This window comes from Lonchura striata, chromosome 10, assembly GCF_050655825.1.
Source record: "Lonchura striata isolate lonStrDom1 chromosome 10, ASM5065582v1, whole genome shotgun sequence".
NCBI lineage: Eukaryota > Metazoa > Chordata > Aves > Passeriformes > Estrildidae > Lonchura > Lonchura striata.
This window is the reverse complement of record NC_140712.1, coordinates 25,255,774-25,274,246: the sequence shown is the minus strand read 5'-3', so window position 1 is coordinate 25,274,246 and position 18,473 is coordinate 25,255,774. Positions and strand designations below refer to the sequence as shown.

The window sequence follows — 18,473 nt, the reverse complement described above, 5'->3', positions numbered from 1 at the left end:
ACAGTAAAGGTTCTGTAGCTCAGGGTGAACAATCAGCAGTTAAACCTATCTTTCATAACTCTTGGAGCAATCCAGGTTTTCTTCACAGATCCACAGCACAAAAATTCATAACAGTATTCTATAAAAAGAGGTTATTTAATATGGATGCAAAAAGTCTATGTTTCTTAATTCAAATTAATGTTTTAATGCTGTTATCTCCAGCTATGCTGTAAGACCTGGATAAAAGACATTGCAAATAATTAGGGCAACCAGCTCTCTTTAATGTTCTTAGCAGCTGTAAAGTACTTAAAGAACATTCACAATGACCATTCATAATAGACCCAAATACTGTGCTGCCTCATTTACTTGATCACATGCACAGTGACTTTGCTATAATAATTTCTGCTGATCCTTACTTTGCTGGAACTGTTGTGCTGCCCTGTTAGCAGCATCCACTCCCAACTGCAACTCCTCCTTCTGCAGAGGACTTGTAAGGCCAGCCTGAAGAAAAAACAGAAACTGTAAGGGTGAAACAAAGCCAAGTTAATTCAAATTACCTCAATAAAAATACTCCACTTGAACTTAAACCAGAAAGAATATACATAAGGAAATCAGAAATTACTCACCAGATTCTCAGTTCAGGTGCTGAAAGATTGTATGTGTACAACCTGATCTTTTTTATATCAGAACTGCAGTCCCATGAACATAGCAATAAAAGGCAAGACTGCTTCCAAAGTGGCAACATATTTAAGATAAAAGGCACAACTTTGTGGGAAAAGGCTCCCTGTACATGACCTATGTGCTGGAGCGAGACTAGCAATTGTGCAGTTTGGCATGAGATAATCCAGTAAGTAATGTTGCATTTTACCTCTGAGCAACTATAGAGTTAGCAGAACATCAAAATGAACAACAAGCAGCTTTGGTTTATACATATGTGCTTCTTGGACTATTATGATACTACACAAATACACATAGAAAACAAGATTAAGTAACTAGGGGGGAAGGATGACTTTAACTACTTGGGCAGCATTACAGAATCACTGAAGCTGAAAAAGATGCTTAGGATCATTGAGTCCAACCATACACCTAATACTGCCAAGTCCACCACTAAACCATGTCCCTTAGCATAATGCCTTCAAGCGGTCTATGACTATAATCTCCACAGGGAAAGTAGTTCAAGCTTATCTGACAGGTGTTTATAAAACACATATATTCACATTATTTGGGCACTGACAATAGCAAAACAAGGGAGGATGCACCTTAACTTTAATAGTCCTATACACACACAAGTTGGTAGTTTAAGGTTTGGTCTATTATATGCACACCTACATATAAACACTGTACTGGCCTTTCACATGCAGAGATAAAGCCTCAATAATAGACAGGCTTACTGAATGCTTCCATCTCTTAATATTTACTTTTTCTAGACAACACTAAACCATAATGCAGGTATATACCAAGTGATTAGTACACAGTTGTATGATGAAAGGCAGGAGCAGGGGAAAAACCTCGCAAATCAGGGTAATCTACACTTTTCCATACCTCCTGTTTCTGTTGCCTATCACTCAAGAACTGCTTGAAATACCAGTCGCAATTTTCTCGTAGCAATCCTCGGAGTCCCAGGGCTGGTGTTGCCAAAGCTTCGTACAGTGCTAATGCATCCCCTCGTTCCAAAGCCAAGTCAATCTTTGATATGGCTGCGTGTGCTAGCAACAATAAAACAGAGTCTTGAGAAAATCCCACGGTTTACATAACCTACCACTCAGAAAGAAATACTCTTAGACCTGATAGATATGATAGATAGCAAGGTATGTATGTAATCCAAAAGGAACACTTCCAGAATCAATTATTAAGTCAATTATGAATTATTAGCCTGAAAAACAGGCTAATGGTTGGAAATGGCATGCACTATTCAGGATGAAGAATTGAAGGGCCCAGCAACATGGAACAATCCATTTCCAAAAGGAAGGGTAACAAAAGTCATAGTGAATTAAGCTTACAACTATGTACTGATAATGACTAAAAAACCGAAACAAGACCAAAACCAACTAATAAAAACAAAAACCACACAACTGAAGAAAACCAAAACACCCCACCACAAAAACAGGGGAGCTGCCTTGAAATTTTGTCTGCATTACAGAAAAAGAGATGCACAGGTATCATTTTCAAGTACACTTTTAATTAAGACTCTTAGTATAACATGACACTTACTGTTCACTTTATTGATGTTTCCCTGAATCTCAGCTTGAGTCAGAAGTTCTTCATACACATCTCTCTCTCTATCTGAACTTTCTGAGGCAGTCTGAAGATGAAATACAAACTAATCAGGGTTTCTACAGCTTCCTTCTCCCTTACATACCTTCTAACTGAAAAGGTCAGGAAGGGTAAATGTTGACCCCTATAGATCTGTGATAGGCCATACATACATGCCTCTACACGTGCAAAAAGAAGCCCTAGACATCAGTACATTTAGAATAACTGTAGTCAGACTCTGATACAGACAGCTTAGAAACGTCTTATTTCAGTCAAATGGCACTACTGAACACACAGTAGAGCTCCAGGACATAGAAAGCAGTATACAGAGTTAGGCATGTGTTATACAGTGTTCTAAAGCAACATGGACCACTTCCAGCATCAGTAATTTTTGCTCATCATTTCATTATTAGGAAAACCTATCTGTGAAAACAGAAGGATGCATTCCCAACATAAAAATGCTGACAGGAATTCTGTATCTATGAGGCCCATATTTCAGACAGCTAAACAGACTAACACAGCTAAATATTGCCTGTTTTCTGCATTAAGATAAGTTATTGGGGAACATAATAGAATGCCACAAGGAGTAAATCCACCTAAGACCACACATACAGGACCTTAACACATGTTTAGCGAATTCCCCACAGTTTACACTGCAATGCAAAATAGCAATCGATGCAAATGGTTTGAAAGAAGAACTGAGCTACCCTATTTTTGGCATTCTCCATCTTGTCTTGCTTTGCTCTGTAGAGTGTGGCTTGGTAAGTGGATTCCAGTTGATCATCCAGATTTATTAGCATGGCATTAGGGTTCTTCATTGCTGTAAGTGTATCAGCTGGAACCTGACGCTCAATTGCTTCATTAATGGCAATGACAGCAGCATGCACTGAAAAACAAGCCACAGTCTGCCAGTTAGTCCCAAACAAAGTAGCACTGTTAAAAATAAAGACATCCAGAACCCCTTATTTGAAAAGAGCAGAAAAATTATCTGAAAATTAACTGGAAAGCAAAATAATTATCAAAGTATCTCTCATTCCATCATGGCTTTATGTTGTTCAAAAAACTAGCAGCCTACTTTCTAGTTACAATATTTTAAGTAGTCAAATCATCATGCTCCAGAAAAAAGAAAAATACACAAGGGAAAGAATAAAAACATATTCCCCGTTTTCGAAAAGGCCTATCAGAAAGACTGTACTACGCTTAAAACCTGCAGCAATAAAACCAACACTAAATTGATCTGCTGATTTGAAAAAGCAAACAAAATGCCATTTTTCCTTACATGCAGCTTCATCCACCGAAAGTTCATTTGCGAGAATTCCTCCAATCTTGCTGAAGGCAGGCATCTGAATACCATACTTCTCCAGTTCAAGCCTCATATTACTGATTTCCTCCTCTGAAACATACGTTAAAATAGCGTTACATGGCATTAGCATTAACAATGCGTTAGCACTGCTGTACTAACTGCTGCTAAAAAAAAAGAAATAGGACAGCTACAATAGATGACAATTATTATTTAAATAATACTTTGAATGCAACTCAGTAAGTGAAACAAAATAAATGAAAATGCAAAGACATTCTGCACACTTTCCTAAAAACTACATTTCTCCCAGAAACTCATACAGGAGTATTCTGTAGTTTTTCTTATTAGAAAACAAAACAAGAACTCTCATGAGGAGTTGGAAACCAATTCCATTCTGAGGTACCTCAACTGTGCTTGCCAGGTCAGGAAAACACACAGGGAGTAGTTTAAGATTTGCTTTTTCCGCACAAACAGCAAGTGCAGTGCATCAACACATGCGGTTGCTAAATACCATACAACTCTCAAAGAGAGTTAATAGTTCAGCATTTTATAAGTATAATCAACAACCAATTTGCAGGGAAATAAAGTTTATACACCTTTTAAACCAGATGTGTGCCCTTGGGCAAGACTCTCACTAATGTAAAACACAGAATTTGACACTTTCACAAAATTAAGGAAGTGAAACTTTGAGGACATGTGTGGACACATGACTTTGTGCTGGCATCTCCTGCAGCAGATCAGCTGTCAAACACTTCTTCAGTGATGGCACCTCTAAACTGTCACAGGAGGTCAGAACAATGAAGTAAGTTCCAAACTGAAAACTCTCCTAAGGAGATGGATGCAAGGCTTAAGCATGTTACAGCAGTGACAAAAGAGTTAAGACATTGTTATTTGTGAAAGTAAGCAATTACAGAACCGATGACTGTCTAACTGCCTGGCTCAGAACCTGGCAAATGAAGTCTCTTTTTCTTAAATAACTAAAATTCCTCACAGCATTAATTTGTAATTTTATTTGCATTTAGGACAGCAACAGCAACAATCCTTTAATTGACCTAAACAAGTGTTCAATAACTGATCTAGAAGAGAATGAGATAAAGGCAGCATGCGTAAGTGCTGGGTTTTTTTTTACCTGTGAAGTCTACCTTGCCATATAAATCCTGAATCTGGGGGGCAAGACCCAGTTTAAAAAGGTACAGGCTAGAAAAGAAAATAAGCAAATAATTAGAATTAGTAATTTTTCCTTGTAGTTCTGACAATGATACAGTTTTAGGAGATATAGATTCAAGGAGAGGTAAGCCAATATAACAGCTGATAATCAACAAGAGAGTGAGCTGACTCTTCTCTTCCCCCCTTAGCAGAATGTAACTGGCCCACCACTATGAAGTCATCAGAGAATTACAGAATGGTTGAGGCTAGAAGGGCACACTCAAGTTTGTCTTGTTCAAGCTCCCTTTTCAAACCAGGTCACATAGGATCAAATTCCCTAGGATCATTTCAGATGGCTTTTGAGGATCACAACAGTGGAGATCCCACATTTCAACCTGTGCCACCTTTTGGTCACTCTCACAGATAAATGAAACATTTCCTGATGTTAAAAGGGACGGTCCTATGGTTCAGATTATGCCATTTGCCGCTTGTGACATCATGGGACATCACTGAGAAGAGCCTGGCTTCACATCTCCTGTGCATCTTCCCTTCAGATAGCTGCATGCATTGTTGAGATTCCCATGGCACTATATGTTATATAAGCTGAATAGTGCCAACTGTCTCAGCCCATCCTGATAGGAGAGATCCTCTAGTCCATTAAGCATCTTAGTGACCATTCCTTCAACTCTCTCCAGCTTGTGTCTCTCTAATGCCCAGAACTAAATACAGGACTGCAGTTGTGGCATTCCCAATAGCGAAGTATTCACTAGGCTGATTTGGCTTACTAAAATGGGATTAATGAATTCACCTGCAGCCTGATAAGAAATGGAATCGCTACAAAGGAGGGATGAACCCATACAGATGCAGAAAGGTGGGTCTGGGAAAAGAAAAGCAACTCCTACTTTTTGCCTGTCATGCTAGCTCAACACAGATCACAGAAAGGCTGGGGTTGGAAGGGACCTTAAAGATCATCTACTTTCAACTCACCCTGCTGCCACAGGCAGGGACACTTTCCACTATCCCAGGTTGTTCCAAGCCCCATCCAACCTGGCCTTGAACACTTCCAGGGATGGGACAGCCAAAGCTTCTCTGGGTAATCTGTGACAGTTAAAGAATGTCTAGCTCTGCCTCAGACAGCAGAGAGGGTGGGAACCGTAATGAAAAGATAGCAATCTCAACATGCTTTACTGGCTTTTTTCCTTCAGAATCTGATATGGCCACTGCCCAAGGCAAAATATTGGCTTCATGGATCTTTGCGGACCTGATGAGATTGTTCTGCTAGAAAATTTGTCCTCATCCAGCCTTCAGTTCAGTTTTCTCTCCTGTTACCTTTCAGCTTTGCAGGAAGATTTCAGAAGCAATCAGATTTCTGTCTAGAATTCCTTACCTGAGTGCATGAATACAATAGATACAGCGTGGCATGTTCTTGCGATCATAGATATCTGTTGTTTCTGGGTAGAATATCTAAAGATAAAACAAAGATAGCAGTCTGAATTATCTTCACTCTATACAGCCAAATCATGTCATCTCAATTCTTCCACACTACACTAGAGAAACAGCTCATGGAATAAAACTCTTCAAGATTCTCTGCCCTGGACCAATGTTTCTCCTAATGAAGTGTCAATGCTTACTTTTGTTTCCAATACCCAAATCAGACGTCCCCTTTTCCTGCCAAGTTTTACATGTGTGATGGGCAGAACCTTTCGTTTTTGTGTACACCAAGATACCAGCTATGAGGTATTAGCAAGGACTTCTGTGACAGCTAAAGAATGAAAAAAAAAAAAACACTTACAGAAGAAAAGAGAAAACAGAATTTTGTTTGGATTAAATGTGGTTGAGAAACAAGAGGAGAGACAGTTTCAAAGGGAAACTGGAAACCCAGACCAGCACTCAGTTTTCCAGAATTTTCTGGAAATCCAGACCAGCAGAGGTGCTTTGCATACTATATTTTCAGGTAGCTGGACCCAAAAGCTTTCAAACACAAAGCCCTTCAAAGTTTAACAAATAATGTTTCAACTATTTCAGAAGGCCTGATTTATTGTAACATAATAAAGTATGTTATTTTCCACTATTTGAAGGTACCTTGCTGTTGCCTACGAGCACAAAATAGCATTGCCCTTTCTATAAAGGCAAGAGCAACTGAAAGACCCTTAATTCCACAGTATCAGTTCCCTGGCTGTTCTGCATGGGCAAATACTTAAAGAAGCAGTACCTCTTGTAAATCTACTGAACCCCAGCCCAGTTTCTTCAACATCTTCTCACATATTTACTTCCATCCAAACCCTACTTGCATCTGCAAATCTTACCTCATAGCTGGCACTTAATGTCTCTCCGTCTAAATCCCTCATTTCTTTCCACCTAACCACCCTTACAGTATATTTCAGTATTTCCTAATACCAAATGTGCTTCTGTAAGAGCACCATAGATCCCAGGAAAGCCCAACTAGTAAATCACAACAAGTTATTTAAAAATCTTTGCCAAAACCAAAGTGTTCAATTTACAAGCATATATGCAAAGAAAACATGCATCAAACTAAACTACAAAATGCCAGTTTTGGTGAGACTATGCATAACATGGCTACAAAAAAACTTGACTCTCAGCCCAATGCCACCACAATTCTATATATTTTCAGGCAATTGTGTTTATTAGCTCCGAGAAGTTTATCTGGCCATTTCTCTAGTCAAGTCAATCATTTATATTTGATTAAGTCACACCAGGAACATTTCAACTCAACATGAAAACTTAATAGGAAAATCTGAAGAAACAGAGAACATAGTATTTTCTGTTGTGCTGCTATGTTTAGCATTGATTTCTAAAAAAACTTCCACAATCAAACTGTAGTCTCGATACTGCTCAAAAGAATGCATGGCAAGAATGACATATTGCAGAGATTGAGCAAGATAAGTAATATCAGGGAAATGGTATACAGGGATAAATTATTTTGCTCCTAGTCATTCTCACATATGTAGCAGAATGAAATCTTTCAGCAAGTTTTAGGAGAGAGTTTCTACAGGGACACAAATCTAGAAATTTAAGAATTAACTAGAATAAGGGTGCTGGTTTTTTTTTTTTATAACAGCAAATGCTTCCATAGAATGCAAAGCTTTTCTGAGATTATTTATTTATTTGGATGTACAAGACAGAAGTTACCTTGGGGAGACCAATCTCAGACATGGCATTCAGCCACTGGATTACATTATCTGTGTGTCGGAAGTGGAGACCAGTTGCCTGAAATAAAAATCGGCAGAAACAAGAGTGAGGGCACTAAGGAACAAAATATCACAGCGGTCAAGAACAGCAGCGAGTTTAATTAACACAGATAGCAAAAACAGCACCTTTGCAGGAAAGAAGTCTGAAGTCTTCTATAAATGCTTATATTGACCGTTTACAACAAATTATTGCACCTAAGTGCAAGCTTAGATATATAGCTAAGAGTCCACCCACCCCCTCATTTAACCATTGTTCTGGAGTGAAGACAGAGTTTCTCATGTGCGACTAATACAAATTAACTTTATGCTTATTTTCTCACAGTATCTCCATGTGTACATATTCCCATTTTAGATGTCTACCTAAAGAAGTATCCATGGTCAACAGTACTCACCTTATACCTAGTCTGTTCCCTGTCATAGATTTTCTTCACAGAAACCACTTTAGGGGAGAAAAAGTTTCCAAGTTTTGCCAGGTAGACTCCATTTCTCAATCCTTCTTCCAGCTCTGTTGTGGCGGGCAGCTCCTCATTCAAACAGGCCTCCATCCATCTGGAAGTGCAAAAACAACAAAGTTGATCACATGAGTACATTTCTCATTTGTGAACACAACCCCATGCCAAACAAGTCTCATGCTGCCTCGGGGTCTGCAGATCGAAGTGACCCCAAGAATGTAAAAGTCCTTGTTTTCCAGCTTGCGCAGCCAAAGGAGTCTGAACGCGTAGGGTCAGCTTCTCAAGTTTGTTTATTTTCTGTTATTTATAACATTCTTTCTCTAACCTGCTAAGTTTTGTCTAGCAAGTCAGGCATGGCATTCTGTCTGCCTCTAGGGCAGTGTTCACATTTTATACCAAAAACTGCCTGTGCTATGTTTACAATAACATGCCAATATCTATCATTTATGTTGGAGAGTGTGTCTCTACTAAACCAACAGAAAAGTCTCATCATCACAGCAAGACATGGAGGGCAAGAAGAAGGTCAGGACACACCCAAATCCCTCCATCTTGTCCCCTCTAACCCCATTCTAAAAACCCCAAAATTCTAGTTTTTCACCCTGTGTTAATTCAACTACCACACTACTCAAACCCTTGTGGCTTGTAATTCTTCACACAAAGTTGGCAGTTTTTTCCATGGGCTAAAATCAAAGCCACAGGTGTTTTTGACTTCACGCCAAGGTCTCTGAGCCCCCTGCCAGGGTCTTGAGACAGCCAGAGGGATGTCCTGGGTTCCCACAATGCTGCTGCTGCTGTCATACTCAAGCATACTATTCACTTAGCACTCAGGGTTGAAAACGGATATAACACTGAGTCTGCATCATTAAAATGCTGGTCGGTAACACTTCAGACAAAATATTAAGGAGAAGAGTTCAGAATTCATCAGCCAGAGTTTCAAAAGTAATTAAGACACCATTTCATCTTCATGTTTCTCCTTCAGCCCATGATGGAGTTTGTACTGGTCTACAGATAGCACGGCCATCCTGTCCTTTTTAACTAACTTAAATCTTCCCCTTGTACAGGTTTATCTCACAAGCACTTCTTTACTCTCATTAAGTATTTGCCAGTTATTTCAGGACTTGTGCCACTTACTCAAGCTCTTTTAAATGATCTCACAAAGAGGCCCTACAATGTTCACAGAATCACAGAACAGTTTGAGTCAGAAAGGACCTCAAGGCCTATTTCATTCCAACCCTCTGCCATGAGCAGGGACACCTTCCACTAGACAAAGCTGCTCAGAACTCTATCCAAGACTGGTTCCTGAACACTTACAGGGACAGGGCAAGCCACAATTTTTCTAGGCAAGCTCCTTCAGGTGCCTCAACACCCACACAGTAAAGAATTTTTCCCCTTATACCCAATATAAACCTACCCTCTTTCAGTTTGATGATGATGTTCGCAAGTCTATCTTCCTATATATCTCCTCCCATCCTACTATTACATTTCAAAAACAGGGAAAAAAACATGGAACAGACATTCCTCTCCTCACAACTCATTTTCCCTTATATTGTTGCCTTCCATTTCATTTAGTGGTATCCCAGATCTCATGACAAAAATAAAGCAAAACATTTTGAAAAAAATCACTGTTCTCAAAACAGAGGTGCACCTTGATATTTCTTCTGTACAAGCTGCTGGAGGCTATAAACTGCAAGCTCAGCTACAGTTTCACCTGAAGATCACCTGCTAACCTGTCTGCTCTGGTCTCTAAAAAATGGACCTTCACAACCACAGGCCACTTTCTAAAGTGTCTTACTCAGATCATGCCTCACTTGCAGCTGAGCTCTAAAGCTCTTATAGGACTTGGACCAATTAAGATCACAGAAAGGTGACTTTCAAGACAATAGGGGTCCAAAATAGCAACAGTCCGTACTATAAAATGGAGCTGACAGTATAATGTAAACAAAGTTAATAATTTGGTTTACAGGGATGATAAGCCCACATTACTGGCACTGATCTGAAACACAAGCAACTAGATGATCCTGCTTCAACCCAGTGCACTGTGGACTGCAGCGTGAGCCCAGAAAAAGGGTGGAACTTGCAACCAAAGCAGGCCCTGGAAAGCAACAACTAGTAGTGTTTACCAGGAAGAAAAGGTTTCTGGGAATACCTGGCTGATACATAAGCTACAAAAAGAAACTCAGTTCTTCTTAAAATTACTGTTTTCCCAGGTTTTGCTGCCTTCCCCTCAAAACTTAGTCGCTCTTGAATATTAATTAAGTTCTAGAAAAATGCATATACTAACTGAATATGTAATAAACATGGCATAAATTTAAAAAATCTGGACCATTATCAAAAATGTCACTTGCATGCCACAGACCATTAGAACCAGATTCCTGAGAGGACACAGAGCTATTCAGATGCTGGAAGAGTCCAAATCATAGCAACAGTTTTCACAATACCTTCCCAACTACCTTACTGGGAAAACAAAAAAACAAACAAACAAAAACCAAAACAAACAAACAAAAAAACACACACCAAAAAACAACCACTTCCTTCAGACTTGAAGACCTAAACTAAGTAAAAGGGACATGTGACCCAACAATTTAATTAGACCTCCTTATGGAAGGACACAGAGGCAATGAGTTTTGTCTGTTTCCACAGAGAAAGATAAATGGCCCATAATTAGAACATAAGCTATCTCAGTGTACTTGTACCTGTTTCAACAGGTTCCTAAGTGGGTGTTATTATAGCTACAAAACTAGAGCAATTTACATACAGTAATGTTCCTGCTTGGTGTGGCATTGCTTCACAATTTGCTAAGCCAGAGGACAAAGCTATGTTTTCAGAAAATATCATTCAGTATTTCATTCAGAGCTTTTATGTTTAAAAGCTCACATACTTGTATTAAAACTAACACTGTTAATTTTAATAATTTAATTTTCTGCCTTAAAAGGCAGAAATACATGTGGAATTTCCAGATGACCGGGACAAATACACTTCTCAATGAGCAGGGAATCTGGCTGATGGGTAACAACCTCTAATCCTTTTCAACATTAGGCATTAGAACAATATGCCATCAATAAGCTTTTTGCAGAAACTTTCAATTATTTTCTGCCACTTCAGTTGTTTCCACTAAGCTCCCTCCCTCTCACCAGTACAGAAAACAATGTTTCACCCAGAATTATTTTTTCAATCAAGTTTCATCACATGACTGCATAGATAACATTGGACATACAATTTTACTGAAGCTAGCTCTAATTAAAGCATGAAGTGTACCCCTCCAATCAGTCATACTGTTACAAAATCCCCTTTTAGAAGAATATTCTTGAATACTGACATGCAGCTACTACCATCAACTGCCATTTAGAGCCAGGCTTTCCTGACAAGGCATGACAATAAAAAGGTAACATCAGGTATTGTTGGGCAGCCAGTCACTCAAGTAACATTGTCTTCAAGCTTTCAAAGGAAACATTGCTCCATTACCAAGGACTGGAAAAAAATTAACATTCATCATCTCAGCTAACAACCTTTTTATTCTCCCACAACATGGCACTGAGTATTGTGACAAGTTTACACAAACATGTCCTTATGTTTGAAAAGTATCATAGGCGTATTTCAACCAGAACTGGAATTTAGACACAGCAAAAACTCAACACTGACCATATGGCATACCTTTTGCTCTTTCACTTGTGAAAATGGTAAGTCTGGCTAAACCCGAGACAATTGAAATAGTGTGGAAAATAAATAAAAAGCCACTCTTTTCCGCTCAGACTGATTATAGACAAGCTTGAGGAAGTAGAACTATCAAACCATCTCTCCAGAAACTGTTGCAAGAATATCAAATCAAATAAACAAAAAAGTGATTTTATCCACCAATGAAGAAAGCTCACTTCTTGGTCATCATTAAGTAGCAATAATTTCCAAGTAAAACTAATTATTTGAAGGGGCCAGAAATATAGCATTTTCTAACCTTCAATTGTCCTACAGTTCCAAAACAATGGACTTACTTTTTGACACAGAGCTAGCCAGTGATGTTTTTCAACTCTGAGATGACACAGTGGCCCAACACACCACCTAAGTCTGCACCTAGTGGTCACTTCCACTGTGCAGGCCTCAAGAGTGACATTGAAGCAAATGAGTGACTTCTAGCAAATAAGAACTCTAAGAAGATAAAGTATGTAACCTTGGCATGACATGCTGAAAAATAATTTGTACAATTTGGATCCCGGCCGGGTGACAACACTGTTGGTTGAAGCTCAGTTCCACATCACATTCTGCTTACTGAATACCTCACCAGTTTCATTAGCAGGAACGCTGCAAACAGAACATCCATGTAAACTTCTGAGCCACTAGTTTGAGAGCACCGGCCACAGAGTTCCTGATCATAGGTCAGAATCACGTGAGTTTTCTCTTTGTAAGCTTGTCAGTACCACAGCAGTGCTTCTTTGCTTCCAGCATTCCCCTACCAACTACATTTCAGAAGGCTGTTGTCTTCTTCTTCAAGAAGCAGACGCTCCATTTCCCCCTGAATGAGGAAACAGAGGTAGACTGGAGGGGCACAAGAGCTTAACTCTCTTTCCAGGTGCATATGACTGTCAGTCTCCAATCTTCATAACACTGTCTGTATACCATAGCAATGTATTTTAATCAGGAAAACACGCCTACCTAAACCTCTGCTTTACCAACATAGCTAGACTGCCTTAAACATCTCCTTGTTACAACCATGAAATAGGCAGGCTGTTTGCCCAAAATTACATTCTTCTAGGACATCTTCAACGTGTGACTTCCACGCGCGTGCTCAGACTTTGAGTACAAATTCTTGAAATTTGGTCATTTTTGTGCACTTTTGAAGTGCCTGGAGCATCAAGAAAATCAACACTGGATACCTTTGTGGTGTAACACTGTCAAATATCACAGTGCTGATGCAAAAGTTCCTAAAGTTGTCTAGCCTGGGCTAAAAACAAACAAACAAAAAAAACCCACAAAACATACTATAATATTTTTGCTCACAAGAAAATAAATGAAAAATTTGCTCGTGATCTGTCAAAGTTGGTATGACAACCTGCAGCAGTAAAGACCCAAAAACATTCACATACTTCAGTTTTTGGTAGTTCAATATTGAGTTTCACAATTCCAGGACAACTACATTTTGAGCAAGAAGGACCCGTAACATGATCAACCTGTCCCTGCGTTGAAAACTACATTTATTTACGTGGAAAGTAGTTTGTTTCACAGGATTTCTGACATACAGTAAATAATATAAACCTCCTTAAGTAATAGTTTGTGATAGCATCTTATTCATGTGGCTGCTGTAACAGGAGAATTTGGCAAGAAACTTAAAAGAGGTCAGAACTCTGACAAACACACTTTCAGTGATCACAGTATAACCATCAGTAAGAAGCTGGAAATGAGACAGTGAATAATGCTAGCCTGCCAGTTCATTCCGACTACAAAAATGACAAATTATGCCACCCAATGACTTACAAAATACTAAGCATTCCACTCACAACAACAAAACCTCAAGAAAGAAAAACTGTCTCCCCTTCCCTAACTCCCCAATGGATTTGCTCACCCGCAGGGTCCATATTTGCATAACATACCAATTTTTTTTGCCCATCTTGTCTAGCACCCAGCACTGTCACAATTTAAAGTGTTATCATCTTTTGCCTGAGAATTCATCCCACAGAAACAAGGCTCACAAAAGAAGACTAAGGGACACAAGCACATTCCAGACAGCAGGTGCCCAAGGTAAAGGAAGGTACCGACAATACTTATTTAGAATTCCACTCTTCAAAGATCATGACATCCCAGGGAAGGGTGGGGGGTAGAGAAGCACATGAAGGCTTTCACAGTGGTGCAACATCCTGGGAAACGAGATCATCATCAAGACATACAAGGTTCAAGATCAGTCCCTCAAAGTCTTCCAAAGCAGGTAAATCTGAATTCACACTTGCTAACACTCAGAGGACTTTGCTCGTATCAGTATGACACATTGTCAGGTACCTTTACAACCATTAAAATTACACCAGTAATTACCACAAAACTATCAGGATTCTAATTTGAATTATTCTATCGAGCAAGATGTGTTTACTAAAACACATTTTGACTGCTGACTGGTCTATTTCTAACCCTCTATTTCTCTACCAAAAGCATCTTTCCTAATTTCACTTTCAACTCAAATAGCTTTAAAAAATCTAACAAGCTGAAATAGAAATATAAATCTTTGTCACTTGCCCCAGAAAAGAAAAATCTCTTGCTCAAGAAGGAAAAGGATGTTCAAGCTATCCACACAGGAGAGGGCCATTACACCTGGCCCAACAAGCATCAGCAGGTCAAGGACCTGTTGCCCTGACATGGCGGGTGACCAGTCATGAAGTCCTCCTCACATCTCCTGCACACTTTCTCAATTGGCAACCAAATGCAGAATTTACAGGTCACAAATAAGCCTTTCCATATCCTTTGATAGTAAACATTGATGACCATCTCTGTCCAGTACCATCTCCATGATTCACCAGCATTTGCTCACTGTGTTCTGCCTCCAAAGGGAGTCTAGTGAAACTGAATGAAAACATGCTGGGATCTGGATGACTAGCAGCTAATCCAGGCATTTTTAAAGACAAGTCATTCCAACTGTTGCACGTGGTGCCTTCACATCTAGATGCTTCTGTTTGTGATCACTTAGCCCTTCTTCTAATGCAATTCCCCAGAAATGTACCAAGGAAAAGATGCATAGCCGCTGTAGCACCATAGCAGAGGAAAAAGTGGTGAGAGCAAAAGGGCAGCACCTTTTATTTTTTCCCCAACAGTATCTGCATAAACTATCCAAAAGAATGTACGAAACTATGGCTTAAAAGCTTTTTCACTGCTCACTACTGTGACACCACAGGAATGGCATTTTTTTGGACTAACCATACTATTCATTTTATTGAAAGATGAGGATTCCCATACTCCAGCAGATCATTCATATGTAGTAGCAATCTCAAATATTTTGAATTCAGTTACAAATGTAGACTTGGCAGGCAATATCACAAATGGTTAAGAAGAGAAAACTTGGAAAACAGCCTCAGCTCTTTATGCAGTTCACCTGAACAAGGGCATTAGACAGCCATGGAAAAAACTCCAACAAAAACTTCTCAAAATAACTCATTCTACCAACTCCAAACAAATCAAGGAATCACCTCAAAAGATGAAAGACCTCTCAGAGAGTTAACAACAGCAAAGTAAAATAAATTTATCACATCAGGAGTGTTCTCCTCTAGAAAAGTAGGTGGGTATTTAAACACCTTCCAGTAAGTTTTGTACAGGTGGAGAGCTAGGAAAACAAGTACTATGCACAGCTAAAATAACATTCTCATTATCCACACAGGCATTTTCAGTTCAAAGATACAAAAGAGCAAGAAATTAATGAGTAACTCCAACTAGCAGTAGGCCAGATTTTTCCCAGTGATTGATGTACTCTGCCTGGCAACATGCAGCTGAACCAAAGACAACACTGATACTCTGGCATTAAAATCTTTTCCTCTACCACTCCCTGCCTCCTTAAAAGTAAGTATCAGGTTCCTCTTTGCTCCCTTGCAAACACTGCTATCAACCTGTAAAAATTCCCTTAGCTGCTCTTGCTGTTGAGGATACTACTGCACTTGCCATGTCTGCCAAAAAGGTGGATCATTTGTCCTGGAAAACTTTCAGATGAGTACTAAGCCCACAGTCAAGAGGAACGTAATTATCAAACACACAGAAAATCTTTTCAAGGTAATTGCCTTGATCACTTAGCATTAGAAACTAAATAGGCCTACATGCTTGGAAGCTACAACATCACTGAATTATCACTCCTCAAGACCAACTTGATTTCTTGTAAACAAGGGTTATTAAGAACCACTCCACAGTACCTGATAGCCAAGAACTGTTAGCAACATCTGTTTGCTTTGGTTATTTTGGGCTGTTCTTTCCTTACATTACACACAGTACACCTTCAGAAAGCATTGTCCAAAAAGAAAAGTCCTGGTCTCTGAACAAACAGTTGTTTCTTTCCTCCTGGCTGCCTTTCATTACCATTTCCAGTGAGTCATAAAAGAAGTATCCGAAGTGAGGCAAAGATGGTAGTACTCCACCACTGTCCTTTCTGTACCTCTCTCCACCCACTTCTCAGAATATGTCCTGAATATGCATTCCAAACCACTTCCAGTCCAGACAGCCACTCCCTGCAACTGCATGAGGTCATACGAAACAGAACAGGATCCGTAGAGAAATACCTCAAGTCCAAACAGGAGCTGATAAAAGCCCAAATAAAGCAGTAAGAGCTAAGCAGAAGTTACTCCAACTTACAAACAGTGATAATAAAATATTGTCTATGAATACTCCTGGATTAGAGTCTAATACGGCACTTGCATTGTGCCTGAGAGAAGCAGAAAAGAAACAAACAAAAAAAAAAAAACACAAAACAACACATACAGAAAAACCAATCCAAACAACCAACCCCAAACAAGTATCTGATCTCTTCTACAAGTGGAAACATCAATGAAGGATATTATATTAAAACACCATGACTTCTAGATAAGGACCAAAAAAATCAGGTCTCAGGCTGCTTCTATTCGAGACAAATATACCCTTACCCTTCTGTGAGAATGAGCTGGCAACAGAACAGAGTATATTTTTACAGTTTTATCTGCACTGCCACAGCTTTTCTATCAGATTACTGTGATTTGGAGACAGGGGAAAACAAAACAAGCAAAGCAATCCAAACAAACAAACAAAAAAGAACACAAAAAAGAAAACTTGAAGTATTAAACAACACTTATTAATAAAGTCTTTTTTCTTCAAGAATGAGGCATCTGGCCCACAGATAGTACAGGAATCCCTCTATTCACAATCTTCATTTTAACCCCAAATTTCATTTCATTTTTTCACAATCTTGAGCAACTTAGTTACACTCCGCTTCCCTTTCTCCAATTAGCAAGAATTAATTCCTCTTTCACAACACTGTTGCACATTATTAACTGAAATAAAAACCTACTATTTAACAACATAAAAACAGTGACAGTCAAAAAAGACCAATCAAACAACATGCTGGAATACCATTAAATAAGTACTAATTATTCTTCTAATAATGCTTCTGATGCATGTTCATTAACAGACAGGTCCGGCAAACAGCTATAAATTGCCACAAAATAGAGTACAGAAGTACCCAAAGTTACACTGCACATGGACCATCACATCAGACAAATCAGAAATTCAAACTTTCCTAATTTTTTTATTTCAGTACGAAATCAGGTGCTAGCCAATTATCATCTTATCTTCTTCTAACATAAAAACCCCTCTTTGCTTCTAGATTCCCTATCTGTTGCTCAGTTAAAGGGCTGGCAAGCCTCTAACAATGCTGATAGAATGCAAATCAGCATGTTGTTAATCACATGATTTTAGGTGTCTTTATGTTGTAGAAGAAAAAATAAATACAAACTATAGTGTAGTAGTATTTATGTCATAGAAGAAAAAATAAATACAAACTACAGTGTTTGCATACAATATATATTGCATTCTATACTGTAATAATATAACATGATTATGGGGAAGAGGAGAGGAGTCACCAACTGCTGTTCTTCAGCTGCATCCCATCCTGCCTTGGCTACCATCAACTTTATAACATTCACCTTTTCAGTTTCTGAGTGTGACACAGAGTACACCAGCCACCTTCCTTTGCTCTTAGGTCCTCCTCTTCTCCTTAGAGATAGAACTTCTGATCTGATATTCTCTCATCATGAAGGAAGATTATTAGCCCTCTCACAGCTCAGAGGGACTGTATTCAATAGCACAAGAAAAAGGCCACAGTATCTAATTCAGATGCTACGCTCAGTTACATTACCAGCAAAGAATTCAAACACAGAACATCTCAGATCAAGGGCATTAATTTCAAACACACTGACCTCTAATAGCTCTTGTTTAATTGCTTCTGCTAAATAAACTCCTTACCAACAAAGCAGCCAAGAGCCCTCTTCTAGACTGTACTAGTAGCAATAATCAAAACTCAAAGGATAATTTACAAAATAACTTCTCAGGAAGGAAAAAAATTCCTGGAAGCAGTGAACTCAAGCCTTTGCTCTCCCTCATATATCTTAATTATTAAACTCAGAAGTCTGCTCCCCTCCTGGTCATTTAATC

At 39.0% G+C, this 18,473-nt stretch overlaps 1 protein-coding gene across 1 annotated transcript in view; it reads right to left on the bottom strand.

Moving 5' to 3' along the window:
* The window catches only part of IQGAP1 (IQ motif containing GTPase activating protein 1), a 52,675-nt gene that overhangs the window by 29,103 nt on the left and 5,099 nt on the right, over positions 1-18,473 (bottom strand). The window contains exons 3-11 of the mRNA XM_021541844.4: positions 8,280-8,436; positions 7,829-7,906; positions 6,066-6,142; positions 4,662-4,729; positions 3,512-3,625; positions 2,940-3,118; positions 2,191-2,281; positions 1,522-1,685; positions 396-480 (exon numbers count right to left, since the gene is read on the bottom strand). Coding sequence (XP_021397519.2) covers positions 396-480; positions 1,522-1,685; positions 2,191-2,281; positions 2,940-3,118; positions 3,512-3,625; positions 4,662-4,729; positions 6,066-6,142; positions 7,829-7,906; positions 8,280-8,436 — 1,013 coding nt within the window. The remainder of the gene's footprint in view (positions 1-395; positions 481-1,521; positions 1,686-2,190; positions 2,282-2,939; positions 3,119-3,511; positions 3,626-4,661; positions 4,730-6,065; positions 6,143-7,828; positions 7,907-8,279; positions 8,437-18,473) is intronic.